General features: G+C 45.5%; 2 protein-coding genes across 4 annotated transcripts in view; one reads left to right on the forward strand and one right to left on the reverse strand.

The window, feature by feature from the left end:
* Window positions 1-1,767: 1,767 nt before the first annotated feature.
* LOC110495103 (mediator of RNA polymerase II transcription subunit 15-like) lies at window positions 1,768-6,187 on the reverse strand. 3 transcript variants are annotated; one of them, XM_036949381.1, is made up of 5 exons: window positions 6,053-6,187; window positions 5,909-5,961; window positions 4,300-5,818; window positions 2,982-4,248; window positions 1,768-2,791 (listed from the first exon to the last, which is right to left on the reverse strand). In XM_036949381.1, exons 3-5 carry the CDS (start codon window positions 5,651-5,653, stop codon window positions 2,764-2,766), a joined length of 2,649 nt encoding a protein of 882 aa, XP_036805276.1. In that variant the 5' UTR covers window positions 5,654-5,818; window positions 5,909-5,961; window positions 6,053-6,187; the 3' UTR covers window positions 1,768-2,763. The 3 variants fall into 3 exon arrangements, 2 of the variants coding, with proteins under 2 accessions (XP_036805276.1, XP_036805275.1); XR_005036876.1 differs by having other exon boundaries at window positions 2,872-5,818; XM_036949380.1 differs by having other exon boundaries at window positions 2,982-5,818.
* Window positions 6,188-21,386: 15,199 nt separating this feature from the next.
* Window positions 21,387-27,210, forward strand: part of LOC118940101 (keratin-associated protein 5-2-like) — a 53,639-nt gene continuing 47,815 nt past the window's right edge. Inside the window, exon 1 of the mRNA XM_036948349.1 lies at window positions 21,387-22,168. Coding sequence (XP_036804244.1) covers window positions 21,917-22,168 — 252 coding nt within the window. The 5' untranslated portion in view covers window positions 21,387-21,916. The remainder of the gene's footprint in view (window positions 22,169-27,210) is intronic.

Raw genomic sequence — 27,210 nt, forward strand, 5'->3', positions numbered from 1 at the left:
GACAGTTTTGCTATTCTCGTAGTGCGATTTGGAACTGTAGGAACGGATTGGGATGAGAACTGACTGTTCAACGATGCTGGCCTGAGAGCTACCAGAACCACCATCTTTAGTGCTTCTGCTGAGACATGGGGCCAGTTGCTTCTGGCGCATTTGGGATGGATGGCAGACTTGCTGAGGTATGGCAGTCGGTTGCTTCTGCTGCTGGGGAATTGGAGCTGGATACCACACTAGCGGAGGCTGCTTAGGATCAGCGTCCAGCTGCTTCTGCGTCGGAGCTGGATGCCACACTTGCTGAGGCTTCTGTGGCATACAACTGGTTGCTTCTGGTGCAGAGGCAAGGCAGTCAGTTGCTTCTGCGGCATTTGAGCAGAATGCCACACTTGCTGAAGAATGGGGGCCGGTTGATTCTGCTGCTGGGTGAATTTGGGCTGGATGCCTCACTTGCTAAGGCTTCTGTTGCTTCACCGAAAATATCTGCGCTAGCCGCCACACTTGCTGAGACATTGTAACTGGTTGCTTCAACCGAGGAGGCATGGGAGCCGGTTCCTTTTGTTGCTGGGACACAAGAGACAGTTTAGTTTCTTTAACTAGGCAAGTCAGTTAAGAACAAATTCTTATTTACAGTGACCTACTTTACAGCCCACCGGTCAAACCCTCCCCTAACCCGGATGACGCTGGGCCAATTGTGCGCTGCCTTATGGGACTCCCGGTCACAGCCATTTGTGATACAGCCCTGATTGAACCCGGGTCTGTAGCGACACCTCTAGCGCTGCAGTGCCTAAGACCACTGCACCACTCGGGAGGCCTTCTTGCTGGGGCATAGGAGCCGGTTCCTTTTGTTGCTTTAGAACAGGAGCTGGTGTCTTTTTATATTGATAATTACCTAGGAACCAAGAAAATTCAGCATAGTAAAATGCCATAATTTATTAAAGTTACTGGCACTAAGCAAAGTGTTATTTTAACTGAATGACTTTGTATAGCACAAACACACATTTAGGGTGAGGATAGGTTATCCCTCCAATTAACAGGCAACAAATCCAAGGAATATTAAAAATGTTTATCCTAGTCAGTTAACACAGATACCTGTAAAACCTGGAAGAGAATAGGAAACAAACTACAGCTAGTAGTGAATATGGCTGAGGTGCACCCATGACCAGATCTGAAACCAGATTGCATAGCGGAGAAGGTACGGTGGGATTCGAAATGGTCGGTAATCTGTTTGTTGACATGGCTTTCGAAGACCTTAGGCAGGGTAGGATAGATATAGGTCTGTAGCAATTTGGGTCTAGAGGATCGTGGACCAAGCCAATGGTTTTATAGAGGGAAATGTAACTATCCATTGCACTGGGTGAGCTTAATCAAGTGCACCTTTTAATGCAGGCTAATGAAGTTCCTGCCAGGGCCTTTTGCAGGTGCAACCTCAGTGGTCCGATAGAAATGTGTTGTGCAAAAAGACTGCACACACATCGAGATTGTGTCCAAAAATTCCATACTGTGACAAATTAAATGAAGTAGTCTGTTGACGTACGCTAGACAAGAGATGGTCCAACAGCAAAGTGTAACTTCTTGTAGAAAATTCAATGTATATACAATTTCATTCATGTTCATGAGTCTGGCCAAACAGTCAACTATGTCAAGTTGTCCCAAAATCCTGGGTGACATCTTATGCTAGCTAAACTGTCATGCTAGTGTCTACCAGCTTCCTCTTTGGAACTTAATGGATCCATTTAAGAGCTGAATTCTCATACTACGCAGTTAGATTAATAATTGGTTAAGAAAAATGTGTATGTTGTAAGACCGTCTGTACAGAATATATTTGTTAATTGATCGGTTAAACTGTTCCAGGCATCGTGAAAATCAAATACACCGAATCCATTCCATAGGAGCCTATGGTACAAGAAATGGACTAGGAGGAATGGGCTACAGGTGAAGAGTATTGCGGCAGTCAAAGTAAAAGGCCCATCAAAATCCAGTTGAAGCTAGAACATTTTGATTGGGCTGCGTCTCAATCCACTGCATCCGCATGTCACCCTTACTCATCTGCGGTGGACAGGGGCCGAGCTACAGTGGTGTTGGTCAGACACTGCAAAAACGCAGTCTCAAAAACATCTCCAGCTTCAGAACGGTTTGGCCTACAAACTGACAATTATGGGAAATTGACTCCCGAACAGTTACATTTCCCTCTATGACCCTACAATTGTAAGACAGGTAACCCATAAACATAAGTATGGAGGTAGATGTGCCAACAGGGGTTGACGCATCTAAAAATAACATTTGAGCCATCAGCTAGATATGGAACAGACACTCCTAAACTTATTTGACTCTTTGCCATTTGTGGTATGGGCTATAGTATAAGGCCAAATGCAAGTTTGAAACCAAAAGGTCACTCAATTTAAGTAGCTAAATGAGCCATGGTCTGACCATATAAAAAACATTCCCTATGTCATCTTACTGACCAACAACTTAGACCTAGGTTGAAGACAGTCTCATTGTATACAATGCATGCCTACATCTAAGTATGAACATATGAAGAATGTCTGACAACTCACCCCTTGACAAATGCTCTTATGTAGACCCAAGCTTTTATTTTGAACAACCAGTAGCAAAGGTAAAAGACTAGAAAACAAAGAATTAACTGAACAGTCATTTTTACTACAGACTGAACACCACCTGTTCTCAATTAGAAAGCAATGGACACGAGAACCATTATTTCAAAGAGACAAGGCATTTTTGAAAGTAAAATGGTTCATGTACTCCCTCACTCTAGCGTAGCAAGAGCACCAGCAACTTCCTGGTCAAAACAAAAGCAGAAAGAAATGCAGTGTCAGCAACACAGAATATTAAGTAACCAATGTCAAAAACAATTCTCACCATTAGCTTCTAGAGGATGAATCCATTACATTTTCCTGTTAAATATGGTTAGTACAAAGGACTTCAAATTCAGAGAGCAAAGATCAGAGCAGGTTAAAGTGAACCATTACCTTGCAGAATCCTTCACTAGTGATGGATATACGCTTGGTGCACCAGTACCAACAAAACTGTCCTTGGGCGCACTTCCACTGTCAACAGGCATAGCCTCCCTAGGAGTGTAGCGGGTTTGGGAGAAGACAGTTCTGCCATTCTCGTAGTGCGATTTGGAACTGTAGGAATAGATTGGGATGACACCCGACTGTTCAACGATGCTGGCCTGAGTGTTACTAGAGGCACCATCTTCAGTGCTTTCGTAGTGCTTCTGCTGAGACATTGGGGCCAGTTGCTTCTGGGGCATTTGAGCTACATGCCATAATTGCTGAGGCATGGGGGTCAGTTGGTGCTGTGGCATGGCAGTGTGTTGCTTCCGCTGCTGGGGCATTTGAGCTGGATACCTCACTTGCTGGGGTATGGTGGCCGGTTCGTTCTGCTGCGGTTCGGCAGCCGGTTGCTTCTGCGGTATTTGAGCTGGATAGCACACTTGCTGGGGTACGGCGGTCGGTTGCTCCTGCGGTAGAGGCGTGGAGGCCGGTTGCTTCTGCTGCTGGGGAAATTCAGCTGGATGCCACACTTGCTGATGTGTCTGCGGCATGGCGGTCAGTGCAGCGACTTGTTGCTTCTGGACCATTTTAGCTGGATACCACACGTCGTGAGGCTGCTGGGGCATAGGGGCCGGTTGCTTCTGTGCCCGATGCCACACTTGCTGAAGCATGGCAGCCGGTTGCTTCTGCTCCTGGAGAAATTGATCTGGATGCCACAGTTGCTGAGGTGGCTGGGGCATGGCGGTCGGTTCAATTTGCTGCTGAAGTTCAGTAGCTGGTTGCTTTTGCTGCTGAGGCATTTTAGCTGGATGCCATACTTGCGGGGGCATGGTGGCCTGTTGCTTCTGCAGTTGAGGCATTGGGGCTGGTTGCTTCTGCAGCATGGTGGCCAGTTGTTTCTGCTGCTGGGGCATTTGAGCTGGATGCCACTCTTGCTGGGGTATGGTGGCCAGTTCCTGTTGCTGCTGGGGAATGTGCACTGGATGCCACACTTCTTGAGGTAGCTGGGGCATGGCGGTCGGTTCAATTTTCTGCTGAGGTTCAGCGGCCGGTTGCTTCTGCAGCTGGGGCTTTTGAGCTGGATACCATGGTTGCTGGGGCATGGCGGTCGGTTCAATTTGCTGCTGAGGTTCAGCAGCCGGTTGCTTCAGCAGCTGGGGTTCAGTGGTTGGTTGGTTCTGGGGCGTTTGAGCTGGATACCACACTTGCTGAGGTTGCTGGTGTATGGCGGTCAGTTCCTTCTGCGGTAAAAGCATTAGGGCTGGTTGCTCCTGCTGCTGGGGAAATTGAGCTGGATGCCACTCTTGGGGCATGGTGGTCAGTTCCTTCTGTCGCCGAGTTGAAGCTGCTTGTTGCTTCTGGACCATTTTAGCTGGATACCACACGTCATGAGGCTGCTGGGGAATGGGGGCCAGTTGCCACACTTGCTGAAGCTTGGCAGCCGGTTGCTTATGCTGCTGGGGAATTTGAGCGGATTGCCATAGTTGTGGTAGAATGGCGGTCAGTTCCTTCTGCAGGTGATGCATAGGAACTGGTTGCTCCTGGGGAAATTTGGCTGGATGCCACTGAGGTTCAGCGGATGGTTGCTTCTGGGGCATTTGAGCTGGATACCATGCTTTCTGGGGCGTAGCTGTTGGTTGTTTCTGCGGTATAGGCATTGGAGCCGGTTGCTTCTGAGGTTCAGCAGCCGGTTGCTTCTGCTGCTGGGGTTCAGTGGTTCGTTGGTTCTGGGGCATTTGAGCTGGATACCACACTTGCTGAGGTTGCTGGGTAATGGCGGTCAGTTCAATCTGCTCCTGAGGATCAGCGGCCAGTTGCTTCTGGGGCTTAGCTGGATACCACACTTGCTGGGGCATGGCAGTCAGTTGCTTCAGCAGCATTTGAGCTGGATGCAACACTTGCTGAGGTTGCTGGGTTATGGAGGCCGGTTCCTTCTGCTGCTGAGGTTCAGTAGCCGGTTGCTTCTGCAGCTGGGGCTTTTGAGCTGGATACCATGGTTGCTGGGGCATGGCGGTCAGTTCAATCTGCTCTTGAGGCTCAGCGGCCAGTTGCTTCTGGGGCTTAGGCGGATACCACACTTGCTGGGGCATGGCAGTCAGTTGCTTCAGCAGCATTTGAGCTGAATGCAACACTTGCTGAGGTTGCTGGGTTATGGAGGCCGGTTCCTTCTGCTGCTGAGCTTCAGTAGCCGGTTGCTTTTGCTGCTGGGGCAATTGAGCTGGATGCCACACTTGCTGGTGCATGGTGGCCGGTTGCTTCTGCTGCATTTGAGCTGGATACCATGCTTTCTGGGGCATAGCTGTTGGTTGTTTCTGCGGTATAGGCATTGGAGCCGGTTGCTTCTGGGACATGGTGGTCAGTTCCGTCTGCTGCTGAGGACCAGTAGCTGGTTGCTTTTGCTGCTGAGGAATTTGAACTGGATACCACACTTGCTGAGGTAGCTGGGGTATGGAGGCCTGTTCCTTCTGAAGCTGAAGTTCAGTAACTGGTTGCTTCTGGGGCATTTGAGCTGGATACAACATTGATTGAAGCTGCTTAGGATAAAAGGCCGATAGCGTCTCCTGTTGGGTCATGGCGGCCGGTTGCTTTTCCTGCTGGGGCATTTGAGTTGGATACCACATTTTCTGAGGTGCCTGGGGCATGGGGGCCAGTTGCTTTTGCAGGATGGCTCCCAGATGTTTGTTGCTCTTCAGTCAGCTGCGCTTGCAATTGAGCTGTTGGAGAGTTGTAATTACCATATCCTTTAGACCTAAGTGGGCCTGTATAGAGCCATGCTGCATCAGAACCTGGTGCAGGATACCCATCACCTAGGTTAGATAAAGAAAAAAAGTAAAATGCCAGCCTTTGAAGTTATTGGTACCACAACAGTTACTTGAAATTCATGTGTAGAAACTCACTTGATGTAGAACAGGTTATCCCGCCAATTAGCAGGCAACAAAGCCAAGAAACTCTTTAAAAAAAGAAAGTATGTTATAAACAAAGCTACCTGTAACACCTGACGTACAAGGGAAAAAAACTAGAGCAATACTTTAAAAACCTACCTGAAAGCGATTCCAATCATCACGGCCATTTTGCGCCTCAAAAGCTCCCCAGTAATCAGAACTAATGGCTGGTATAAGCCCTAGCATAATATTCCTTATGATGTATCTAGCAGGCTTTTTTGGTTGCTCCTTTTAAACAAATCCCAGACCCTTCTAATGTAATTGGCTAATTAAGGACAGCTGTTAACCCCTGATCTACATTTGATTCCTAATTTCCAAATTGACCCCTAAATCCTACACCCTGGCCTAAACACTTCTGTGCATCAGAAATGATTGAATAAGCAATATGGCAACAATTGCATCCAGCCTATCAGAAGGCAAGGTGATGCAATTACCATATTGCTATAACCTATCTGATCGTTTCAAATGCCCATAAGTGACTAAGTGGTAGGTGTAGCGGCTGATTTGGAATTCAGAAATGTACTCAGGTGTGGTTGATTCTCTAATTGAGTTCCTGACAGGTTTGACAGCCCTTACTCTAAAGCATGCTTCAAACTCATTACACGGAGGGCCGAGTGTCTGTGGGTTTTTGCTCCTTCCTTGTACTTGATTGCTGAATTAAGGCCACTAATTACTCCCCTCAGCTACGGTAGTTGTCTAGGTCTTAAACAAAAACCTACAGACACTAGGCCCTCCATGGAATGAGTTTGACACCCCTGCTCTAAAGTAGGAAACACATTTTGTCTTGGCACTTCATTGATCGGTTTAAATTATTGCTTGTACAAAATTCACTTGGTTCATTTGAAGATTAGAGGCTAAATGAGCAGTTAGGCACCATTATTTTACACATGCCTTCTTTTAAACCGTGCGTTTCATTCAGCATAGCAACAGTAGATACGTTAACATGTTTCAGTTGCACATAGTGCCACATCTTGGACAAATTCTGAATTCAGACAGACGCCAATTAAACACTCACATTATGCAAACACTGCACACACATATGCTTTGATGATCTGAGTCTTTAATTTTTCAGAGGCAAACATATAGTAGGGCTCGTTTGAGTGGTAAGGCTAAAGCAACTGACTGTAGACCAAAGTCAAGAAGTTAAGTCAGGAGAGGTGCATCTGCTACAACCGAAATTCGGATACTGTCGTTTTCCAACAGCAAGGCTCAGATCACCATGGCAGTGTTGCCATTGTTTATAAAAGGTTTCCTTTATAATGTCAAAAAAACATGTCTCCAACACCCACTCACAAACTGAAATAATTTGTTACATTATACAAACAATAAATGAGAGAGAGCCTCAATCACATCATTTATGCACTGTAGGCTACACATTAACTGCAGCAAATTGGTTCCTGTTTCAGTCATGTTCTTTTTCCGTGGGTTAAACAAAAACAATAATGATTGGGTGACAATGGAGACCCCACATGACAGGTGATGGCTGCAGGATGAAGTTGGTGAAGAGCAATTGCAGAAACTTGGAAATTCTGCAGATTTTTGTAAAGTTCATGCAGTCGACATATCGACAGACTCACGTGGGAAATGTTTTATCCCCAGAACGCAAAACACTTTGAAAGGCGGTGACCAACAATTGTCACCGACTTGACAATAGTGATCAGCTCGAAGGTGCCCACTATCTCCATAAAATGTCTCCCTCATATGGATGAAATAAAACAAGACAACAACCCATCTCCTCATCCTCTGACCGTCTACCCTCCTTTGTGGAAGCTATTTTTCCAATGTTGTCTCAACTTTGATTGCAGTACACATCCACAAACACATAAACTCAAATGACACTGTTTAGATAGCTATGCATATATCTCCAGCCCCCTTAAATCTGCCAAAGTGTTTTCCCTATTCCGACTGATGTTTCCGCTTGCATTCCATCTCTGATAATTATACTTGATTCAATGTCTGTGCCTTGAAAATTCCAATCTCCTTTTCTTCTCCTGTTTCTTTCAGCACAGCAGGCAGACAATCTGTTCTTTTTTCTGGTCTTTTATATTCACCCCGAGTGCTCCAATCATTCTGTACTTTATTGTACGGCCCTTAATGTCTAGAAATCTGCACTAACTCCCCTCTTCCACTGCTGTAGGCTGGCCTACTGTAACTGGAAGGCAAATGTATGTCACTTAAATCAGACCGGGTTCAAATACTATTTAAAATATTTCAATTAATTTCACATACATTCAAAGTAAGTATTCTGATCTTTTATTTGAAAAGATAAGTAGTTAAATGTTATGTATTTGGAAATACACTTGGAAAGTGTTTGAAAAACTCAATCACACACTATTTTACACTCCAATGTATTAAATAAGTATTTGAAAATACTGTCAAATAGTACAATTTGTATTATAACCCAGATATGATAACTCAGATACTGAAATACACATGTTTTTGAATACAGGTCTGCACTTAAATGTAGCATTTGCATGAAAATACACAGATATATATTGTATTATACTGCATCACATTCTATTGTATTTGTTGTTTCTTTGTGATTGCATTTGGAATCCTCAACTGTTGTTTTTTCTGAAGACAGATTCCAATTCTTATTTCTCTGTTAGACCCTCCAGGCCCTATTAGTCTACTGAGGTCAACTCAGTATAATTCACTGCTGCTTTCTATATATTATCAAAGCCACTTAAACGTATACTGCTACATAGACATGGGTTCAAAATGAATTTGTTTCTTTCAAATACTTTTTTAGCTGCTCTTAATTGAGAGTTTATCTGTCACTCCGGGCAGGCTCAATCATCCCTCAAAGGCATTTGAAAGAAAACCAATAGTATTTGAACTCAGGTTTGTTTTCACCTCAGACCTTGAGATCGCCTCTTATGAGTGAGTGGAGATCTCTCCCTCGGGCATGAGCCATTTCATGGCTGACTCGCTGTCGTAAATGCCCAGACATTTTTCATTGGACTTCAGCCTGTCACTTCCGGCGCCGACAGAGATGGCCGCCTCGCTTCGCGTTCCTAGGAAACTATGCAGTTTTTTGTTTTTTTACGTGTTATTTCTTACATTAGTACCCCAGGTCATCTTAGGTTTCATTACATACAGTCGAGAAGAACTACTGAATATAAGATCAGCGTCAACTCACCATCAGTACGACCAAGAATATGTTTTTCGCGACGCGGATCCTGTGTTCTGCCTTACAAACAGGACAACGGAGTGGACCCTATGCAGCGACCCAAAAAAACGACTCCGAAAGAGAGGGAAACGAGGCGGTCTTCTGGTCAGACTCCGGAGACGGGCACATTGTGCACCACTCCCTAGCATTCTTCTTGCCAATGTCCAGTCTCTTGACAACAAGGTTGATGAAATCCGAGCAAGGGTAGCATTCCAGAGGGACATCAGAGACTGTAACGTCCTTTGCTTCACTGAAACATGGCTCACTGGAGAGACTCTATCCGAAGCGGTGCAGCCAACGGGTTTCTCCACGCATCGCGCTGACAGAAACAAACATCTTTCTGGTAAGAAGAGGGGCGGGGGCGTATGCCTCATGGCCAACGTGACATGGTGTGATGAAAGAAACATACAGGAATCAAATGTAGACCGCATTATCTACCAAGAGAATTATCTTCGATTATAATCACAGCCGTATATATCCCCCCCCAAGCAGACACATCGATGGCTCTGAACGAACTTTATTTAACTCTCTGCAAACTGGAAACGATTTATCCGGAGGCTGCATTCATTGTAGCTGGGGATTTTAACAAGGCTAATCTGAAAACAAGACTCCCTATATTTTATCAGCATATCGATTGCGCAACCAGGGGTGGAAAGACCTTGGATCATTGTTACTCTAACTTCCGCGACGCATATAAGGCCCTGCCCCGCCCCCCTTTCGGAAAAGCTGACCACGACTCCATTTTGTTGATCCCTACCTACAGACAGAAACTAAAACAAGAGGCTCCCACGCTGAGGTCTGTCCAACGCTGGTCCGACCAAGGTGACTCCACACTCCAAGACTGCTTCCATCACGTGGACTGGGAGATGTTTCGTACTGCGTCAGATAACATTGACGAATACGCTGATTCGGTGTGCGAGTTCATTAGAACGTGCGTTGAAGATGTCGTTCCCATAGCAACGATTAAAACATTCCCTAACCAGAAACCGTGGATTGATGGCAGCATTCGTGTGAAACTGAAAGCGCGAACCACTGCTTTTAATCAGGGCAAGGTGTCTGGTAACATGACCGAATACAAACAGTGCAGCTATTCCCTCCGCAAGGCTATCAAACAAGCTAAGCGCCAGTACAGAGACAAAGTAGAATCTCAATTCAACGGCTCAGACACAAGAGGCATGTGGCAGGGTCTACAGTCAATCACGGACTACAGGAAGAAATCCAGCCCAGTCACGGACCAGGATGTCTTGCTCCCAGGCAGACTAAATGACTTTTTTGCCCGCTTTGAGGACAATACAGTGCCACTGACACGGCCTGCTACGAAAACCTGCGGTCTCTCCTTCACTGCAGCCGAGGTGAGTAAGACATTTAAACGTGTTAACCCTCGCAAGGCTGCAGGCCCAGACGGCATCCCCAGCCGCGCCCTCAGAGCATGCGCAGACCAGCTGGCCGGTGTGTTTACGGACATATTCAATCAATCCCTATACCAGTCTGCTGTTCCCACATGCTTCAAGAGGGCCACCATTGTTCCTGTTCCCAAGAAAGCTAAGGTAACTGAGCTAAACGACTACCGCCCCGTAGCACTCACATCCGTCATCATGAAGTGCTTTGAGAGACTAGTCAAGGACCATATCACCTCCACCCTACCTGACACCCTAGACCCACTCCAATTTGCTTACCGCCCAAATAGGTCCACAGACGATGCAATCTCAACCACACTGCACACTGCCCTAACCCATCTGGACAAGAGGAATACCTATGTGAGAATGCTGTTCATCGACTACAGCTCGACTACAACACCATAGTACCCTCCAAGCTCGTCATCAAGCTCGAGACCCTGGGTCTCGACCCCGCCCTGTGCAACTGGGTACTGGACTTCCTGACGGGCCGCCCCCAGGTGGTGAGGGTAGGCAACAACATCTCCTCCCTCTCCTGTACTCCCTGTTCACCCACGACTGCGTGGCCACGCACGCCTCCAACTCAATCATCAAGTTTGCGGACGACACAACAGTGGTAGGCTTGATTACCAACAACGACGAGACGGCCTACAGGGAGGAGGTGAGGGCCCTCGGAGTGTGGTGTCAGGAAAATAACCTCACACTCAACGTCAACAAAACTAAGGAGATGATTGTGGACTTCAGGAAACAGCAGAGGGAACACCTCCCTATCCACATCGATGGAACAGTAGTGGAGAGGGTAGCAAGTTTTAAGTTCATCGGCATACACATCACAGACAAACTGAATTGGTCCACTCACACAGACAGCATCGTGAAGAAGGCGCAGCAGCGCCTCTTCAACCTCAGGAGGCTGAAGAAATTCGGCTTGTCACCAAAAGCACTCACAAACTTCTACAGATGCACAATCAAGAGCATCCTGGCGGGCTATATCACCGCCTGGTATGGCAACTGCACCGCCCTCAACCGTAAGGCTCTCCAGAGGGTAGTGAGGTCTGCACAACGCATCACCGGGGGCAAACTACCTGCCCTCCAGGACACCTACACCACCCGATGTCACAGGAAGGCCATAAAGATCATCAAGGACATCAACCACCCGAGCCACTGCCTGTTCACCCCGCTATCATCCAGAAGGCGAGGTCAGTACAGGTGCATCAAAGCTGGGACCGAGAGACTGAAAAACAGCTTCTATCTCAAGGCCATCAGACTGTTAAACAGCCACCACTAACACTGAGTGGCTGCTGCCAACACACTGACACTGACTCAACTCCAGCCACTTTAATAATGGGAATTGATGGGAAATGATGTAATATATCACTAGCCACTTTAAACAATGCTACCTTATATAATGTTACTTACCCTACATTATTCATCTCATATGCATACGTATATACTGTACTCTATATCATCGACTGTATCCTTATGTAATACATGTATCACTAGCCACTTTAAACTATGCCACTTTGTTTACATACTCATCTCATTTGTACATACTGTACTCGATACCATCTACTGTATCTTGCCTATGCTGCTCTGTACCATCACTCATTCATATATCCTTATGTATATATTCTTTATCCCCTTACACTGTGTACAAGACAGTGGTTTTGGAATTGTTAGTTAGATTACTTGTTATTACTGCATTGTTGGAACTAGAAGCACAAGCATTTCGCTACACTCGCATTAACATCTGCTAACCATGTGTATGTGACAAATAAAATTTGATTTGATTTGATTTGTTTACCAGCACAAACAGGAACTGAGACAAATAAATCATAGTTATGTTCAGTAGGGCACAGCGTAGCAAAACGTTCTGCACCCGAAACTAAAACTAAAATCAGTGTTTTTTTTGGACGAGACCAATGTCAAAAGTAGTTCAATACACATATATGAATTTTGTTGATGGGCATTTCCTTATCTCCCGCATTTGGTAAGGGTTTTCTCAGATCACAAAGCAGTGCAACACATCTGACTCCAATGAATCAATTTACAAATTCAATTCAAGCTGCAATTAAAGAGTTGATTCAAAATAACTTGTTCCAAATAGTGGATTAGGGACATTATCTTAAGATCTGAATCAAATAGCCAATATAATAGAGGTTTTGGTGAGTCGCTCTTTTCAGGTCCAGTAGCGGTTTGCCTGATCTCACCTTTTCAACCAATATCTTATTAATACTTTGTTCTAGCTAGCTATTTGTGTAGGTAGCTATCAAGTAAACCCAATGACCAAAGCTCCTGACCTAGCCGGTCCTTGAGCACTTCATAGTCACCACTCTCTCTGTTGATGAAGAGCACCCCTTCACCTCTGACTGGTACAGACCCACTGCTGTCTGTCTGTATGAGAGTGTGAGAGAGAGAGGGAGAGAAAACGAGAGAGAGCTAGCGACAAAGAGAAAGACAGAAGTATGGGAAATAGATATCAAAATAGGCATGTGCCAGTACATTAACTGTCTGTAGGTATAGTCTGGTTATATGACTGAACATGACAGGCTAATAATACAAAGATGTGATGCCAAGGTGTAGTTTTAACCAGGCTGGTTTAAATCTTGCTGTCCAGGTATTTGTAATGCGAGTCAAGCAGGTGATTTCTGATGGAATTTATGGACGGTTGCATCTGGCGAGTCATTGTGGCTGGTTGCTTCTAATGCAGAGGCACGAGAGCCGGTTGCTTCACCTAAGGTATTTGCGCCAGTCGTCACACTTGCTGAGGCATTGTGGCTGGTTGCTTCTGCTGAGGCATTGTGGACGGTTGCTTCTGCTGAAGAGGCATGCGAGCCCGTTCCTTTTGTTGCTGGGACATAGGAGCAGGTTCCTTTTAATGAAGTGTGGAGAATATATCTATCATTTACCTTGGAAACAAAGACAAAAAGTTCAACATAGTAAAATGCCAGAATTTGAAGTCATTGGAACTATTCAAATGCTGTTGTTTTTTACTTAATTAATTTGTGTATAACAAACACTTTTAGCTGTAGGATAACAGGTTATCCCTCCAATGAATAGATCAATTGAAGGTCAGAATTCTCATAATATGCAGTTAGTGAATGTTTCAGCAACAGTAGTTGGTTTAGAAAAATGTACATGTTCAAAGACATTCTACATGTGTAGAGAATATTTGAGTTAATTGACATATTCCCAACCAATTGTGTTTTTTGTTCGTTTGAGTTGTTTGGAACTTATTATTTTACTTATTTTGTACATAATGTTGCCGCTACTATCTCTTATAACCGAAAATAACTTCTGGGCATCAGAACTGCAACTGCAAGGACTGGCAGAATCCTTTTTTTTTTTTTTTACGAATCCGACAATCTCGACGTGAATGACATACTGCTTTCCCAGGAACAGGCCCAGATCCCCGTGATTTGTTTGAAGAGAAGGTGGAGAAAAAGGGACTGCCTTCTGAGAATTAGTAGGCCATCGAATAAATCCCCACATCCTTCCATTCTGCTAGCAAACGTGAAATCATTGGAAAATAAAATACATGACCTACGTGGAAGACTAATTCAAAACTGTAATATCTTATGCTTCACAGAGTCGTGGCTGATTGACGACATTATCAACATGCAGCTGGCTATCCTCCAGGATAGAACAGCGGCGTCTGGTAAGAGAAGGGGCGGTGGACTATGTATTTTTGTAAATAACAGCTGGTGCACAATATCTAAGGAAATCTTGAGCTATTGCCAGCCTAAGGTAGAATATCTCATGATAAGCTGTGGACCACACTATCTACCTAGAGTTTTCATCTGTATTTTTTGTAGCTGTCTACATACCACCACAGACTGAGGCTGGCACTAAGACCGCATTGAATGAACTGTATTCTGCCATAAGCAAACAGGAAACCGCTCACCGGGAGACGGTACTCCTAGTAGCCTGGGACTTGAATGTATGGAAACTGAAATACATCTTTCAAAATTTTTATCAGCATGTTAAATGTGCAACCAGAGGGGAAAAAAAAACTCTGGACCACCTTTACTCCACACACAGAGACGCATACAAAGCTCTCCCTCACCCTCCATTTGGCAAATCTGACCATAATTCTATCCTCCTGATTCCTGCTTACAAGCAGTAATTTAAGCAGGAAACACCAGTGACTTGATCAATAAAAAAAGTGGTCAGATGAAGCAGCTGCTAAGCTACAGGACTGTTTTGCTAGCACAGACTGGATTATATTCCGGGATTCCTCCGATGACATTGAGGAGTACACCACATCAGTCATTTGCTTCATCAATAAGTGCATCAATGACGTCGTCCCCACAGTGACTGTACGTACATACCCCAACGAGTAGCCATGGATTACAGACAACATTTGCACTGAGCTAAAGGCTAGAGGTGCCGCTTTCAAGGAGCGGGACGCTAACCCGGAAGCTTATAAGAAATCCCACTATGCCCTCTGACGAACCATCAAACATGCAAAGCGTCAATACAGGACTAAGATTGATCGTACTACACCGGCTCTGTCACTCGTTGGATGTGGCAGGGCTTGCGACCCTTTACAGACTACAAAGGGAAGCACAGCAGAGAGCTGCCCAGTGACACGAGCCTACCAGACGAGCTAAACTACTTCTATGCTCGCTTCGAGGCAAATAACACTGAAACATGCATGAAAGCAAAAGCTGATCAGGAAGACTGTGTGATCACGCTCTCCGCAGCCGATGTGTGTAAGACCTTTAAAGAGGTCAACATTCACAAGACCGCAGGGCTTGACGGATTACCAGGACGTGTACTGCGAGCAGGTGCTGACCAACTGGCAAGTGTCTTCACTGACATTTTCAAACTCTCCCAGTCCGAGTCTGTAATACCAACATGTTTTAAGCAGACCACCATAGTGTTCTTGAGCACAGGGACTAAGGTAACCTGCCTAAATGACTACCGACCCGTAGCACTCACGTCTGTAGCTATGAAGTGCTTTGAAAGGCTCACATCAACACCATTATCCCAGAAACCCTAGACCCACTCCAATTTGCATACCGCACTAACAGATCCACAGATGATGCAATTTTATTGCACTCTACACTAATATTCTTTGCTATTCTTTGACTAGAGCTCAGCATTCAACATCATAGTGCCCTCAAAGCTCATCAATAAGCTAAGGACCCTGGGCCTAAACACCTCCCTCTGCAACTGGATCCTGGACTTCCTGACGGGCCACCCCCAGGTGGTAAGGGTAGGAAATAACACATCCGCCACACTGATCCTCAACACAGAGGCCCCTCAGGGGTGCGTGCTCAGTCCCCTCCTGTACTCCCTGTTCACTCATGACTGCACGGCCAGGCACGACTCCAACACCATCATTCAGTTTGTCGACGACACAACAGTGGTAGGCCTGACCACCGACAACAACGAGACAGCCTATAGGGAGGAGGTCAGAGACCTGGCCGTGTGGTGCAAGGACAACAACCATTCCCTCAACGTGATCAAGACAAAGGAGTTGATGGTGGACTACAGGAAAGAGAGGACAGAGCATTCCCCCATTCTCATCGACGGGGCTGTAGTGGAGCAGGTTGAGAGCTTCAAGTTCCTTGGTGTCCACATCACCAACAATACATCACCAACATGGTCCAAGTACACCAAGACAGTTGTGAAGCGGGCACGACAAAACCTATTCCCCCTCAGGAGACTGAATAGATTTGGCATGGGTCTTCATATTCTCTAAAGGTTCTACAGCTGCACCATCGAGAGTATCCTGGCTGGTTGCATCTCTGCCCGGTATGGTAACTGCTCAGCCTCCGACCGCAAGGCACTACAGAGGGTAGCGCGAACGGCCTAGTACATCACTGGGGCCAAGCTTCCTGCCATGCCAGGACCTCTGTCCTAGGCCGTGTCAGAGGAAGGCCCTAAAAAAAAGACTCCAGACACCCTAGTCATAGACTGTTTTCTCTGCTACCGCACGGCAAGCTGTACCGGAGAACCAAGTCTAGGTCCAAGAGGCTTCTAAACAGCTTCTACCCCCAAACCATAAGACTCCTGAGCATCTAGTTAAATGGCTAATCAGACTATTTGCATCCCCCCTTTACACCGCTGCTACTCTCTGTGGTTATCATCTATGCATAGTCACTTTAATAACTCCACCTACATATTACCTCAACTAAACGGTGCACCTGCACATTGGCTCTGTATCCCCCTGTATATAGTCTCGCTATTGTTATTTTACTGCTGCTCTTTAAATACTTGTTACTTTTATTTCTTATTCTTAGTCATATTTGTTTTTAAACTGCATTGTTTCTTAGGGGCTTGTAAGTAAGCATTTCACTGTAAGGACCTGTTGCATTCGGTGCAATTGACTAATACAATTTGATGCCTACATATAACTACATCTAAAGTATGAACATACTGTATGAATAAGGTCTGACATTTCCCCACTGGACGTTGACCATGTTAACATGAGCACAGCAGTCTGGATTGTAGCTCATATCCCACATAAGGTCTTACTCGGGATGAGCTCTTTACATGTACTTTTAATATCCCGCTCATGAGTATCCCTTTATCCATGAATAAACAGAATATTCCTCATTTAAGTGTATGGGTTAAATGGAATAGTAACTGTAATATGGACACTGACGGCAGGACTATAACCTCACATGTAATAAACTCAGCAAAAAAAGAAACGTCCCTTTTTCAGGACCCTGTCTTTCAAAGATAATTTGTAAAAATCCAAATAACTTCACAGATCTTCATTGTAAAGGGTTTAAACACATGCTTGTTCAATTGTTCAAACAATTAATGAACATGCACCTGTTGAACGGTTGTTAAGACACTAACGGCTTACAGACGGTAGGCAAATAAGGTCACAGTTATGAAAACTTAGGACACTAAAAGAGGCCTTTCTACTGACTCTGAAAAACACCATGCCCAGGGTCCCTGGTCATCTGGGTGAACGTGCCTTAGGCATGCTGCAAGGAGGCATGAGGACTGCAGATGGGGCCAGGGTGATAAATTGCCATGTCCCTACTGTGAGACGCCTAAGACCGCACTACAGGGAGACAGGACAGACAGCTGATCGTCCTTGCAGTGACAGACCACGTGTAACAACACCTGCACAGGATCGGCACATCTGAAGATCACACCTGCGGGATAGGTACAGGATGGCAACAACTGCAGAGTTACACAGCTACTTGCCGCAGCTACTTGCCAAAGCCTCCTCAGCTTTTCCTTCACCCAAATCCAGATAGCAGATGTTCTGAAAGAGCTGCAACCCGTACAAATCAGCTGGCCTAGACAATCTGGACCCTCTAAAATTATCTGCCGCCCTTGTTGCAACCCCTATTACCAGTCTGTTCAACCTCTCTTTCATATCGTCCGAGATCCCTAAAGATTGGAAAGCTGCCGCGGTCATCCCGCTCTTCAAAGGGGATGACACTCTAGACCCAAACTGTTATAGATCTATATCCATCCAGCCCTGCCTTTCTCAATACTTCGAAAGCCAAGTTAATAAACAGATCACTCACCATTTTGAATCCCACCCTACCTTCTCCGCTGTGCAATCCGGTTTCCGAGCTGGTCACAGGTGCACCTCAGCCACGCTCAAGGTACTAAACGATATCATTACCGCCATCGATAAAAGACAGTACTGTGCAGCCGTCTTCATCGACCTGGCCAAGACTTTCGACTGTCAATCACCGTATCCTTATCGGCAGACTCAACAGCCTTGGTTTCTCAAATGACTGCCTCACCTGGTTCACCAACTACTTCTCAGACAGAGTTCAGTGTGTCAAATCCGGACCTCTGGCAGTCTCTATAGGAGTACCACAGGGTTCAATTCTCGGGCCGACTCTTTTCTCTGTATATATCAACGATGTCGCTCTTGCTGCGGGTGATTCCCTGATCCACCTCTACGCAGACAACACCATTCTGTATACATCTCACCCTTCTTTGGAAACTGTGTTAACTAACCTCCAAACGAGCTTCAATGCCATACAACACTCCTTCCGTGGCCTCCAACTGCTCTTAAACGCTAGTAAAACCAAATGAATGCTTTTCAACCGATCGTTGCCCGCACCCGCCCGACTAGCATCACCACTCTGGACGGTTCTGACTTAGAATATGTGGACAACTACAAATACCTAGGTGTCTGGCTAGGCTGTAAACTCTCCTTCCAGAACTCTCCTCCCAGAATTTTGGATCTCCAATCCAAAATTAAATCTAGAATCGGCTTCCCATTTCGCAACAAAGCCTCCTTCACTCACGCTGCCAAACATACCTTCGTAAAACTGACTATCCTACCGATCCTCGATTTTGGCGATGTCATTTACAAAATAGCTTCCAATACTCTACTCAGCAAACTGGATGCAGTCTATCACAGTGCCATCCGTTTTGTCACTAAAGCCCCTTAAACCACCCACCACTGCGACCTGTATGCTCCAGTCGGCTGGCCCCCGCTACACATTCGTCGCCAGACCCTCTAGCTCCAGGCCATCTAGAAGTCTATGCTCCGCCTTATCTCAGCTCAATGGTCACGATAACAACACCCACCTGTAGCACACGTTCCAGCAGGTATATCTCACTGATCATCCCCAAAGCCAACACCTCATTTGGCCACCTTTCCTTCCAGTTCTCTGCTGCCAATGACTGGAACGAATTGCAAAAATCACTGAAGATGGAGACTTATATTTCCCTCACTAACTTTAAACATCAGCTATCTGAGCAGCTACGATCGCTGCAGGTGTACATAGCCCATATGTAAATAGCCCACCCAATCTACCTACCGCATCCCCATATTGTTTTTATTTTATTTTCTGCTCTTTTGCACACCAGTATTTCTACTTTCACATCATCATCTGCTCATCTATCACTCCAGTGTTAATTTTCTGAACGGTAATTACTTCGCTACTATGTTTTATTTATTGTCTTACCTCTCCACGCTATTTGCACACACTGTATATAAAATGTTTTTTTTTTCTATTGTGTTAGTGACTGTACGCTTGTTTGTTCCATGTGTAACTCTGTGTTGTTTGTGTCGCACTGCTTTGCTTTATCTTGGCCAGGTCGCAGTTGTAAATGAGAACTTGTTCTCAACTAGCTTACCTGGTTAAATAAAGGTGAAATACATTTTTTTTAAATTAACACCAGGAACGCACAATCCCACCATCAGTGCTCAGACTGTCCGCAATAGGCTGAGAGAGGCTGGACTGAGGGCTTGTAGGCCTGTTGTAAGGCAGGTCCTCACCAGACATCACCGGCAACAACGTTGCCCATGGGCACAATCCCAGGGTCGCTGGACCAGCCAGGACTGGCAAAAAGTGCTCTTCACTGACGAGTCACGGTTGTGTCTCACCTTGGGTGATGGTCGGATTCGCATTTATCGTTGAAGGAATGAGTGTTACACAGAGGCCTGTACTCTGGAGCGGGATCGATTTGGAGGTGGAGCGTCCGTCATGGTCTGGGGCGGTGTGTCACAGCATCATCGGACTGAGCTTGTCACTGTAGGCAATCAACGCTGTGTGTTACAGTGAAGACATCCTCCTCCCTTATGTGGTAACCTTCCTGCAGGCGCATCCTGACATGACAATGCCACCAGTCATACTGCTCGTGATTTCCTGCAAGACAGGGATGTCAGCATTCTGTCATGGCAGGCGAAGAGCCCAGATCTCAATCCCATTGAGCACGTCTGGGACCTGTTGGATGGGAGGGTGAGGACTAGGGTAATTCCTCCGAGAAATGTCCGGAAACTGGCAGGTGCCTTGGTGGAAGAGTGGAGTAACATCGCACAGCAAGAACTGGCAAATCTGGTGCAGTCCATGAGATGCACACCAGATACTGTTACTTTTGATTTTGACTCCCCCTTTGTTCAGGGACACAATTCTATTTCTGTTATGTCTGTGGAACTTGTTCAGGTTGTCTCAGTTGTAGAATCTTACGTTCATACAAATATTTACATGTTAAGTTTGCTGGAAATAAAGTTTATTTTTTTGCAGAGTTTATATGACCGTCAGTTGCAGTGAAATGATAAAAATGAATCTTTAAATTGTCTTGGGAACAGGAGAAATATTTCTCTCAGCCTCGCGGGGAAAATGCACATGTAATGTGTAATCTTTGACACTTTTGCAAGCAGACAGCATTTCAATCTTATACAATACACACCCAAGACTACCTGAAGTTACCATTCTCAGCTTTCCATTTCCTTAAAATGTGTCAAAATGACATTTGGCACAGGACCAATGTTTCCACTGTGTTCTAGCATGCTACCTGGTCCTTAAATCATTTTACCTGTTAAGATTACTAATGCATTCATTCTATCAACGTAAGACATTTGTGAGCACTACTTTAGTCTTCTGGGGCAACAAGTTGACAGAAGAGAAGCTGCATGTATTAAAATATAGTTGACAAATGGCCTACCTAAAGTAAACAGAAACCTCTTTAAATTAGGGGTGAAAGTAGCCTTTAAGCTCAGTTATGGTGGAGCAAACTGAGCAAGTAGCCCACTTTAAATGAATTTGACAGAGTCAGACCACCATGAGATGTATGCACAGGCTCCGTTTCACCACAAAAACAGAATTGAGGTTTACATGCCACAGTAGCCCATCTCCGGGGTACAAGCTCTCAGGTTTTTGTAAAACATGTCAACACAAATAAAATGCTTCAGCATCCCGAACGGGATATTGATGGTCAGTGGCTTTAACGTAGAGCCAATCTTGGGATTTGTCAACCAGCAGCAAAGATAAGTCATTATATATTTCAAATCTAAAAGATTAGGAACGGTGAACCACATTCCCTTTTACTACAAATTGCACTGGCAACCAACACTGTTCTCAACCAGCAAGCCAAAGGTAGACATTAAACACACAGTATTTCAAAACACAAGGAGGCACTTAAAGGTACAATATTTTATTGTTTTACAAGTAATGCAGGGTAGCATGAGCAGCAGCAACTCCCTGGCCAACACAAAAGCATACAGTGGAAGCTTAAAGTGTCAGCAACAGCTTGGAATTGGCATCTAAAGGATGAATCTACCATTGCAATTCTGTTGATAGATGATTAGTACAAATTATTTCAAAATCAGAACGCAAAGTGCAGGTGAGTGTAAAAGTTGTACATTACATCCCAGTAGACATTCCCTTGTGGTAGGGCTCCTTTAGCAGGTGGGGATATGGTTGGTTCAGAGATGCCAACGTCACTACAGTCCTTGAGAGTATCTCCGCTATCAAAATGGTATAACCTCCCCAATGGTGTGGCAGGTTTTGGAGTAGACAGTTTTTCCATTCTCATACACAGATTTGTAACAATTTTGGGATGAGAACTGACTGTTCAACGATGCTGCCTTGAATGCTGCTGGAGCTAACACATTGGGTGCTTTCATTGTCACCGTCAGACCCAAAATCCTGAGAAACATCACTGCTGCTAAAATCCATGTTGCTTGAGGAGTTGGCCCACCTGTTCAAGGGCGCCTGTCGCTTCTGCCGAGGCAAGGGCGCCTGTCGCTTCTGCCGAGGCAAGGGCGCCTGTCGCTTCTGCCGAGGCAAGGGCGCCTGTCGCTTCTGCCGAGGCAAGGGCGCCTGTCGCTTCTGCCGAGGCAAGGGCGCCTGTCGCTTCTGCCGAGGCAAGGGCGCCTGTCGCTTCTGCCGAGGCAAGGGCGCCTGTCGCTTCTGCCGAGGCAAGGGCGCCTGTCGCTTCTGCCGAGGCATTTGAGCCAAATTCCGCACCTGATGAGGTACCGTGGCCGGTTGCTTCAGCTAAGGTATTTGGGCCAGTCACAATGCTTGCTGAGGCATTGTGGGTGGCCGCTTCCATGGCACTGCGGACAGTTGGTTCCACTGCCGAGGCTATGTGGCCAGCTTCTTCACGTAAGGCATTTGGGCCAGTCGTGACGCTTGATGAAGCATTGTGGGTGGCTGCTTCTGAGGCACAGGATCCGGTTGCTCCACCTAAGGTATTTGGGCCAGTCGTGACGCTTGATGAAACATTGTGGCCAGTTGCTTCACCTAAGGCATTTGGGTCAGTCGTGGCGCTTGATGAAACATTGTGGGTGGCTGCTTCTGAGGCACGGGATCCGGTTGCTCCACCTAAGGTATTTGGGCCAGTCGTGACGCTTGATGAAGCATTGTGGCCAGTTGCTTCAAAGGTATTTTGGCCAGTAGCCACACCTGCCGAGGTATTTTGGGTGGCCGCTTGCACGGCACTGTGGCCAGTTGCTTCCGCTGCCGAGGCACTGTGGCCAGCTTCTTCACCTAAGGTATTTGGGCCAGTCGTGATGTTTGCAGAGGCATTGTGGGTGGCTGCTTCTGAGTCACCGGATCCGGTTGCTCCACCTAAGGTATTTGGGCCAGTCGTGATGCTTGCAGAGGCATTATGGGTGGCCGCTTGCACGGCACTGTGGACAGTTGCTTCCGCTGCCAAGGCACTGTGGCCAGTCGTGGCGCTTGATGAAGCATTGTGGCCAGTTGCTTCAGCTAATGTATTTGGGCCAGTCGTGACTCTTGCAGAAGCATTGTGGGTGGCTGCTTCTGCTGCTGAGGCACGGGATCCGGTTGCTCCACCTAAGGTATTTGGGCCAGTCGTGACGCTTGCGGAGGCATTATGGGTGGCTGCTTCACCTGCCGAGGCACGGGAGCCGGTAGCTTCACCTGCCGAGGAACGGGAGCCGGTAGCTTCACCTGCATTGTGGCCAGTTCCTTTTAATATATTTTGGGGAATATATCTATAATTACCTACAAAAGAAAAGAAAGTTTAATATCGTAAAATGCCAGCATTTGAAGTTCTGCTATTTATACAGTGTTACTTTTACTGAATTAAATGTGCAGAACAAAACAAACCTTTAGGTGGAGGATAACAGGTTATCCCTCCAATTAGCAGGCAACAAATCCAAGAAATTCTAAATAAAAATAAAAACATCCTAGTCAGTTAAATACCTTTAAAACATGGAAGACAAGGGAATCAAACTAGAGCCATACAACTTACCTCAAAGATATTTCAAAACTCACAGCCATTTTTCTCATCAAATCCTCAGTATTCAGAACTAATGGTAGCCAGAAAACTTACCAGGAGATCCCTGATATTGTATCTGATTGTCTTTTTTGCTGCGCCTTACAAAGGAATCCTAGCCCTTTCTAATCTGGCTGGTTAATTAGGTACATCTGCAAGCCACTGAACATAATTTCCATTGGTCCAATTTCCCAATTGGGGTTAGGTGCGCTTGATTTCATTCAGCTGGTGTACTGGAGGGTTTGCGCATTCATGGACAAATCCAATGGTTTTAAAGAGTGAACTCTATCTACCCGGTGCACTGGGTGAGCTTAATCAAGTGCACCTTCATTTCATGCTAACTAAGATCCTGCCAGGGGCTTTTGCAGGTGCAACCTCAGTCTTCCGGTAGAAGTGTGTTGTGCAAAAATATATTTTAGCTTTTTCAAAGTAGCCTCACTTCGCCTTGATGACAGCTTTGCACACTCTTGGCATTCTCTCAACCAGCTTCATCTGGAATGCTTTTCCAACAGTCTTGAACCAGTTCCCACATGTGCTGAGGACTTGTTGGCTGTTTTTCCTTCACTCTATGGTCCAACTCATGCCAAAGCATCTCAATTGGGTTGAGGTCGGGTGATTGTGGAGGCCAGGTCATCTGATGCAGCCCTCCATCACTCTCCTTCTTGACCAAATAGACCTTACACAGCCTGGAGATGTGTTGGGTCATTTGTCCTATTGAAAAACAAGTGATAGTCCCACTAAGCGCAAACCAGATGGGATGGAGTATAGCTACAGAATGTTGTGGTAGCCACTGTACCTTGAATTCTAAATAAGTCACAGACCGCGTCACCAGCAAAGCACCCCCACACCATCACACCTCATCCTCCATGCTTCATGGTGGGAACCAGACATGCGGAAATCATCCGTTCACCTACTCTGCGTCTCACAAAGAATGCATATACAATTTCATCCCGTATCATGAGTCTTTGGCCAAACAGGCAGTCGACTACAGCAGGCAAATGTGCTAATTTGTGTCAATGTTTGTGAATGAGTTCCATATGACACATTATGCTAGCTAAGCTTCCCTGCTAGTGCCTTGCCGGCTTCATCATTGGAACTTAAATGGATTCATTTAAGGTCTGAGTTCTCATACTATGTAGTTAGATGATTTCACCAACAATACTTGGTTTAGAAAAATTGACTTGTTCTTATTTTTTTTATTTTGCCTTTATTTAATTAACCAGTTAGGCCAGTTGAGAACAAGTTCTCATTAACAACTGCGACCTGGCCAAGATAAAGCAAAGCAGTGCGACAAAAACAACCACACAGATACACATGGGATTAACAAACGTACAGTCAATAACACAATAGAGAAATATGTATACAATGTGTGCAAATGAAGTAAGGAGGTACGGCAATAAATAGGCCAATAGTGGCAAAGTAATGACAATTTAGCAATTTACACTGGAGTGATATGCAGTGGGGCAAAAAAGTATTTAGTCAGCCACCAATTGTGCAAGTTCTCCCACATAAAAAGATGAGAGAGGCCTGTAATTTTCATCATAGGTACACTTCAACTATGACAGACAAAATGAGAAAACAAAATCCAGAAAATCACATTGTAGGATTTTTAATGAATTTATTAGCAAATTATTTTGGAAAATAAGTATTTGGTCAATAACAAAAGTTTATCTCAATACTTTGTTATATACCCTTTGTTGGCAATGACAAAGGTCAAACGTTTTCTGTAAGTCTTCACAAGGTTTTCACACACTGTTGCTGGTATTTTGGCCCATTCCTCCATGCAGATCTCCTCTAGAGCAGTGATGTTTTGGGGCTGTTGCTGGGCAACACAGACTTTCAACTCCCTCCAAAGATTTTCTATGGGGTTGAGATTTGGAGACTGGCTAGGCCACTCCAGGACCTTGAAATGCTTCTTACGAAGCCACTGCTTCGTTGCCCGGGCGGTGTGTTTGGGATCATTGTCATGCTGAAAGACCCTGCCACGTTTCATCTTCAATGCCCTTGCTGATGGCAGGAGGTTTTCACTCAAAATCTCACGATACATGGCCCCATTCATTCTTTCCTTTACACGGATCAGTCGTCCTGGTCCCTTTGCAGAAAAACTGCCCCAAAGCATGATGTTTCCACCCCCATGCTTCACAGTAGGTATGGTGTTCTTTGGATGCAACTCAGCATTCTTTGTCCTCCAAACACGACGAGTTGAGTTTTTACCAAAAAGTTATATTTTGGTTTCATCTGACCACATGACATTCTCCCAATCTTCTTCTGGATCATCCAAATGCTCTCTAGCAAACTTCAGACGGGCCTGGACATGTACTGGCTTAAGCAGGTGGACACGTCTGGCACTGCAGGATTTGAGTCCCTGGCGGCGTAGTGTGTTACTGATGGTAGGCTTTGTTACTTTGGTCCCAGCTCTCTGCAGGTCATTCACTAGGTCCCCCCGTGTGGTTCTGGGATTTTTGCTCACCGTTCTTGTGATCATTTTGACCCAAAGGGGTGAGATCTTGCGTGGAGCCCCAGATCGAGGGAGATTATCAGTGGTCTTGTATGTCTTCCATTTCCTAATAATGGCTCCCACATTTGATTTCTTCAAACCAAGCTGCTTACCTATTGCAGATTCAGTCTTCCCAGCCTGGTGCAGGTCTACAATTTTGTTTCTGGTGTCCTTTGACAGCTCTTTGGTCTTGGCCCTAGTGGAGTTTGGAGTGTGACTGTTTGAGGTTGTGGACAGGTGTCTTTTATACTGATAACAAGTTCAAACAGGTGCATTAATACAGGTAACGAGTGGAGGACAGAGGAGCCTCTTAAAGAAGACGTTACAGGTCTGTGAGAGCCAAAAATCTTGCTTGTTTGTAGGTGACCAAATACTTATTTTCCACCATAATTTGCAAATAAATTCATTAGAAATGCTACAATTTGATTTTGGGGATCGTTTTTCTCGTTTTGTCTGTCATAGTTGAAGTGAACCTATGATGAAAATTACAGGCCTCTGTCATCTTTTTAAGTGGGAGAACTTGCACAATTGGTGGCTAACTAGGCTGCTCTGACAGCCGACGCTTAAAGTTAGTGAGGGAGACATAAGTCTCCAATTTGAGTGATTTTTGCAAATCGTTCCAGTCATTGGCAGCAGAGAACTGGAAGGAAAGGTGGCCAAAGGAGGTGTTGGCTTTGGGGATGACCAGTGAAATATACCTGCTGGAGTGCGTGCTAGGGGTGTGTGTTGCTATGGTGACCAGTGAGTTGAGATAAGGCGGAACTATACCTAGCAAAGACTTATAGATGACCTGGAGCCAGTGGGTTTGGCGACGAATATGTAGCGAGGACCAGCCAACGAGAGCATACATGTCGCAGTGGTTGGTAGTATATGGGCCTTTGGTGACAAAACGGATGGAATTTGCTGACGGCATCCAATTTGCTGAGTAGTGTGTTGGAGGCTATTTTGTAAATGACATCACTGAAGTCAAGGATCGGTAGGATAGTCAGTTTTACGAGGGTATGTTTGGCAGCATGAGTGAAGGAGGCTTTGTTGACGTTCTGTTGTCTGTTTGGGAATATCTTTGTTTATTGATAGGTTAAACCGTTCCAGGCATTGTAAAGATCAAGTACACTGAATCCACTTTTTAAGACCCTGTGGATCGATAAATGGACTTGAAGAATGAGCTATAGGTTAAAAATCTATTGACGCTCATGTGAATCAATATAGGAAACAACAAAAAAAT

This window comes from Oncorhynchus mykiss, chromosome 17 (genome assembly GCF_013265735.2).
Source record: "Oncorhynchus mykiss isolate Arlee chromosome 17, USDA_OmykA_1.1, whole genome shotgun sequence".
NCBI classification, from domain to species: Eukaryota; Metazoa; Chordata; class Actinopteri; order Salmoniformes; family Salmonidae; genus Oncorhynchus; species Oncorhynchus mykiss.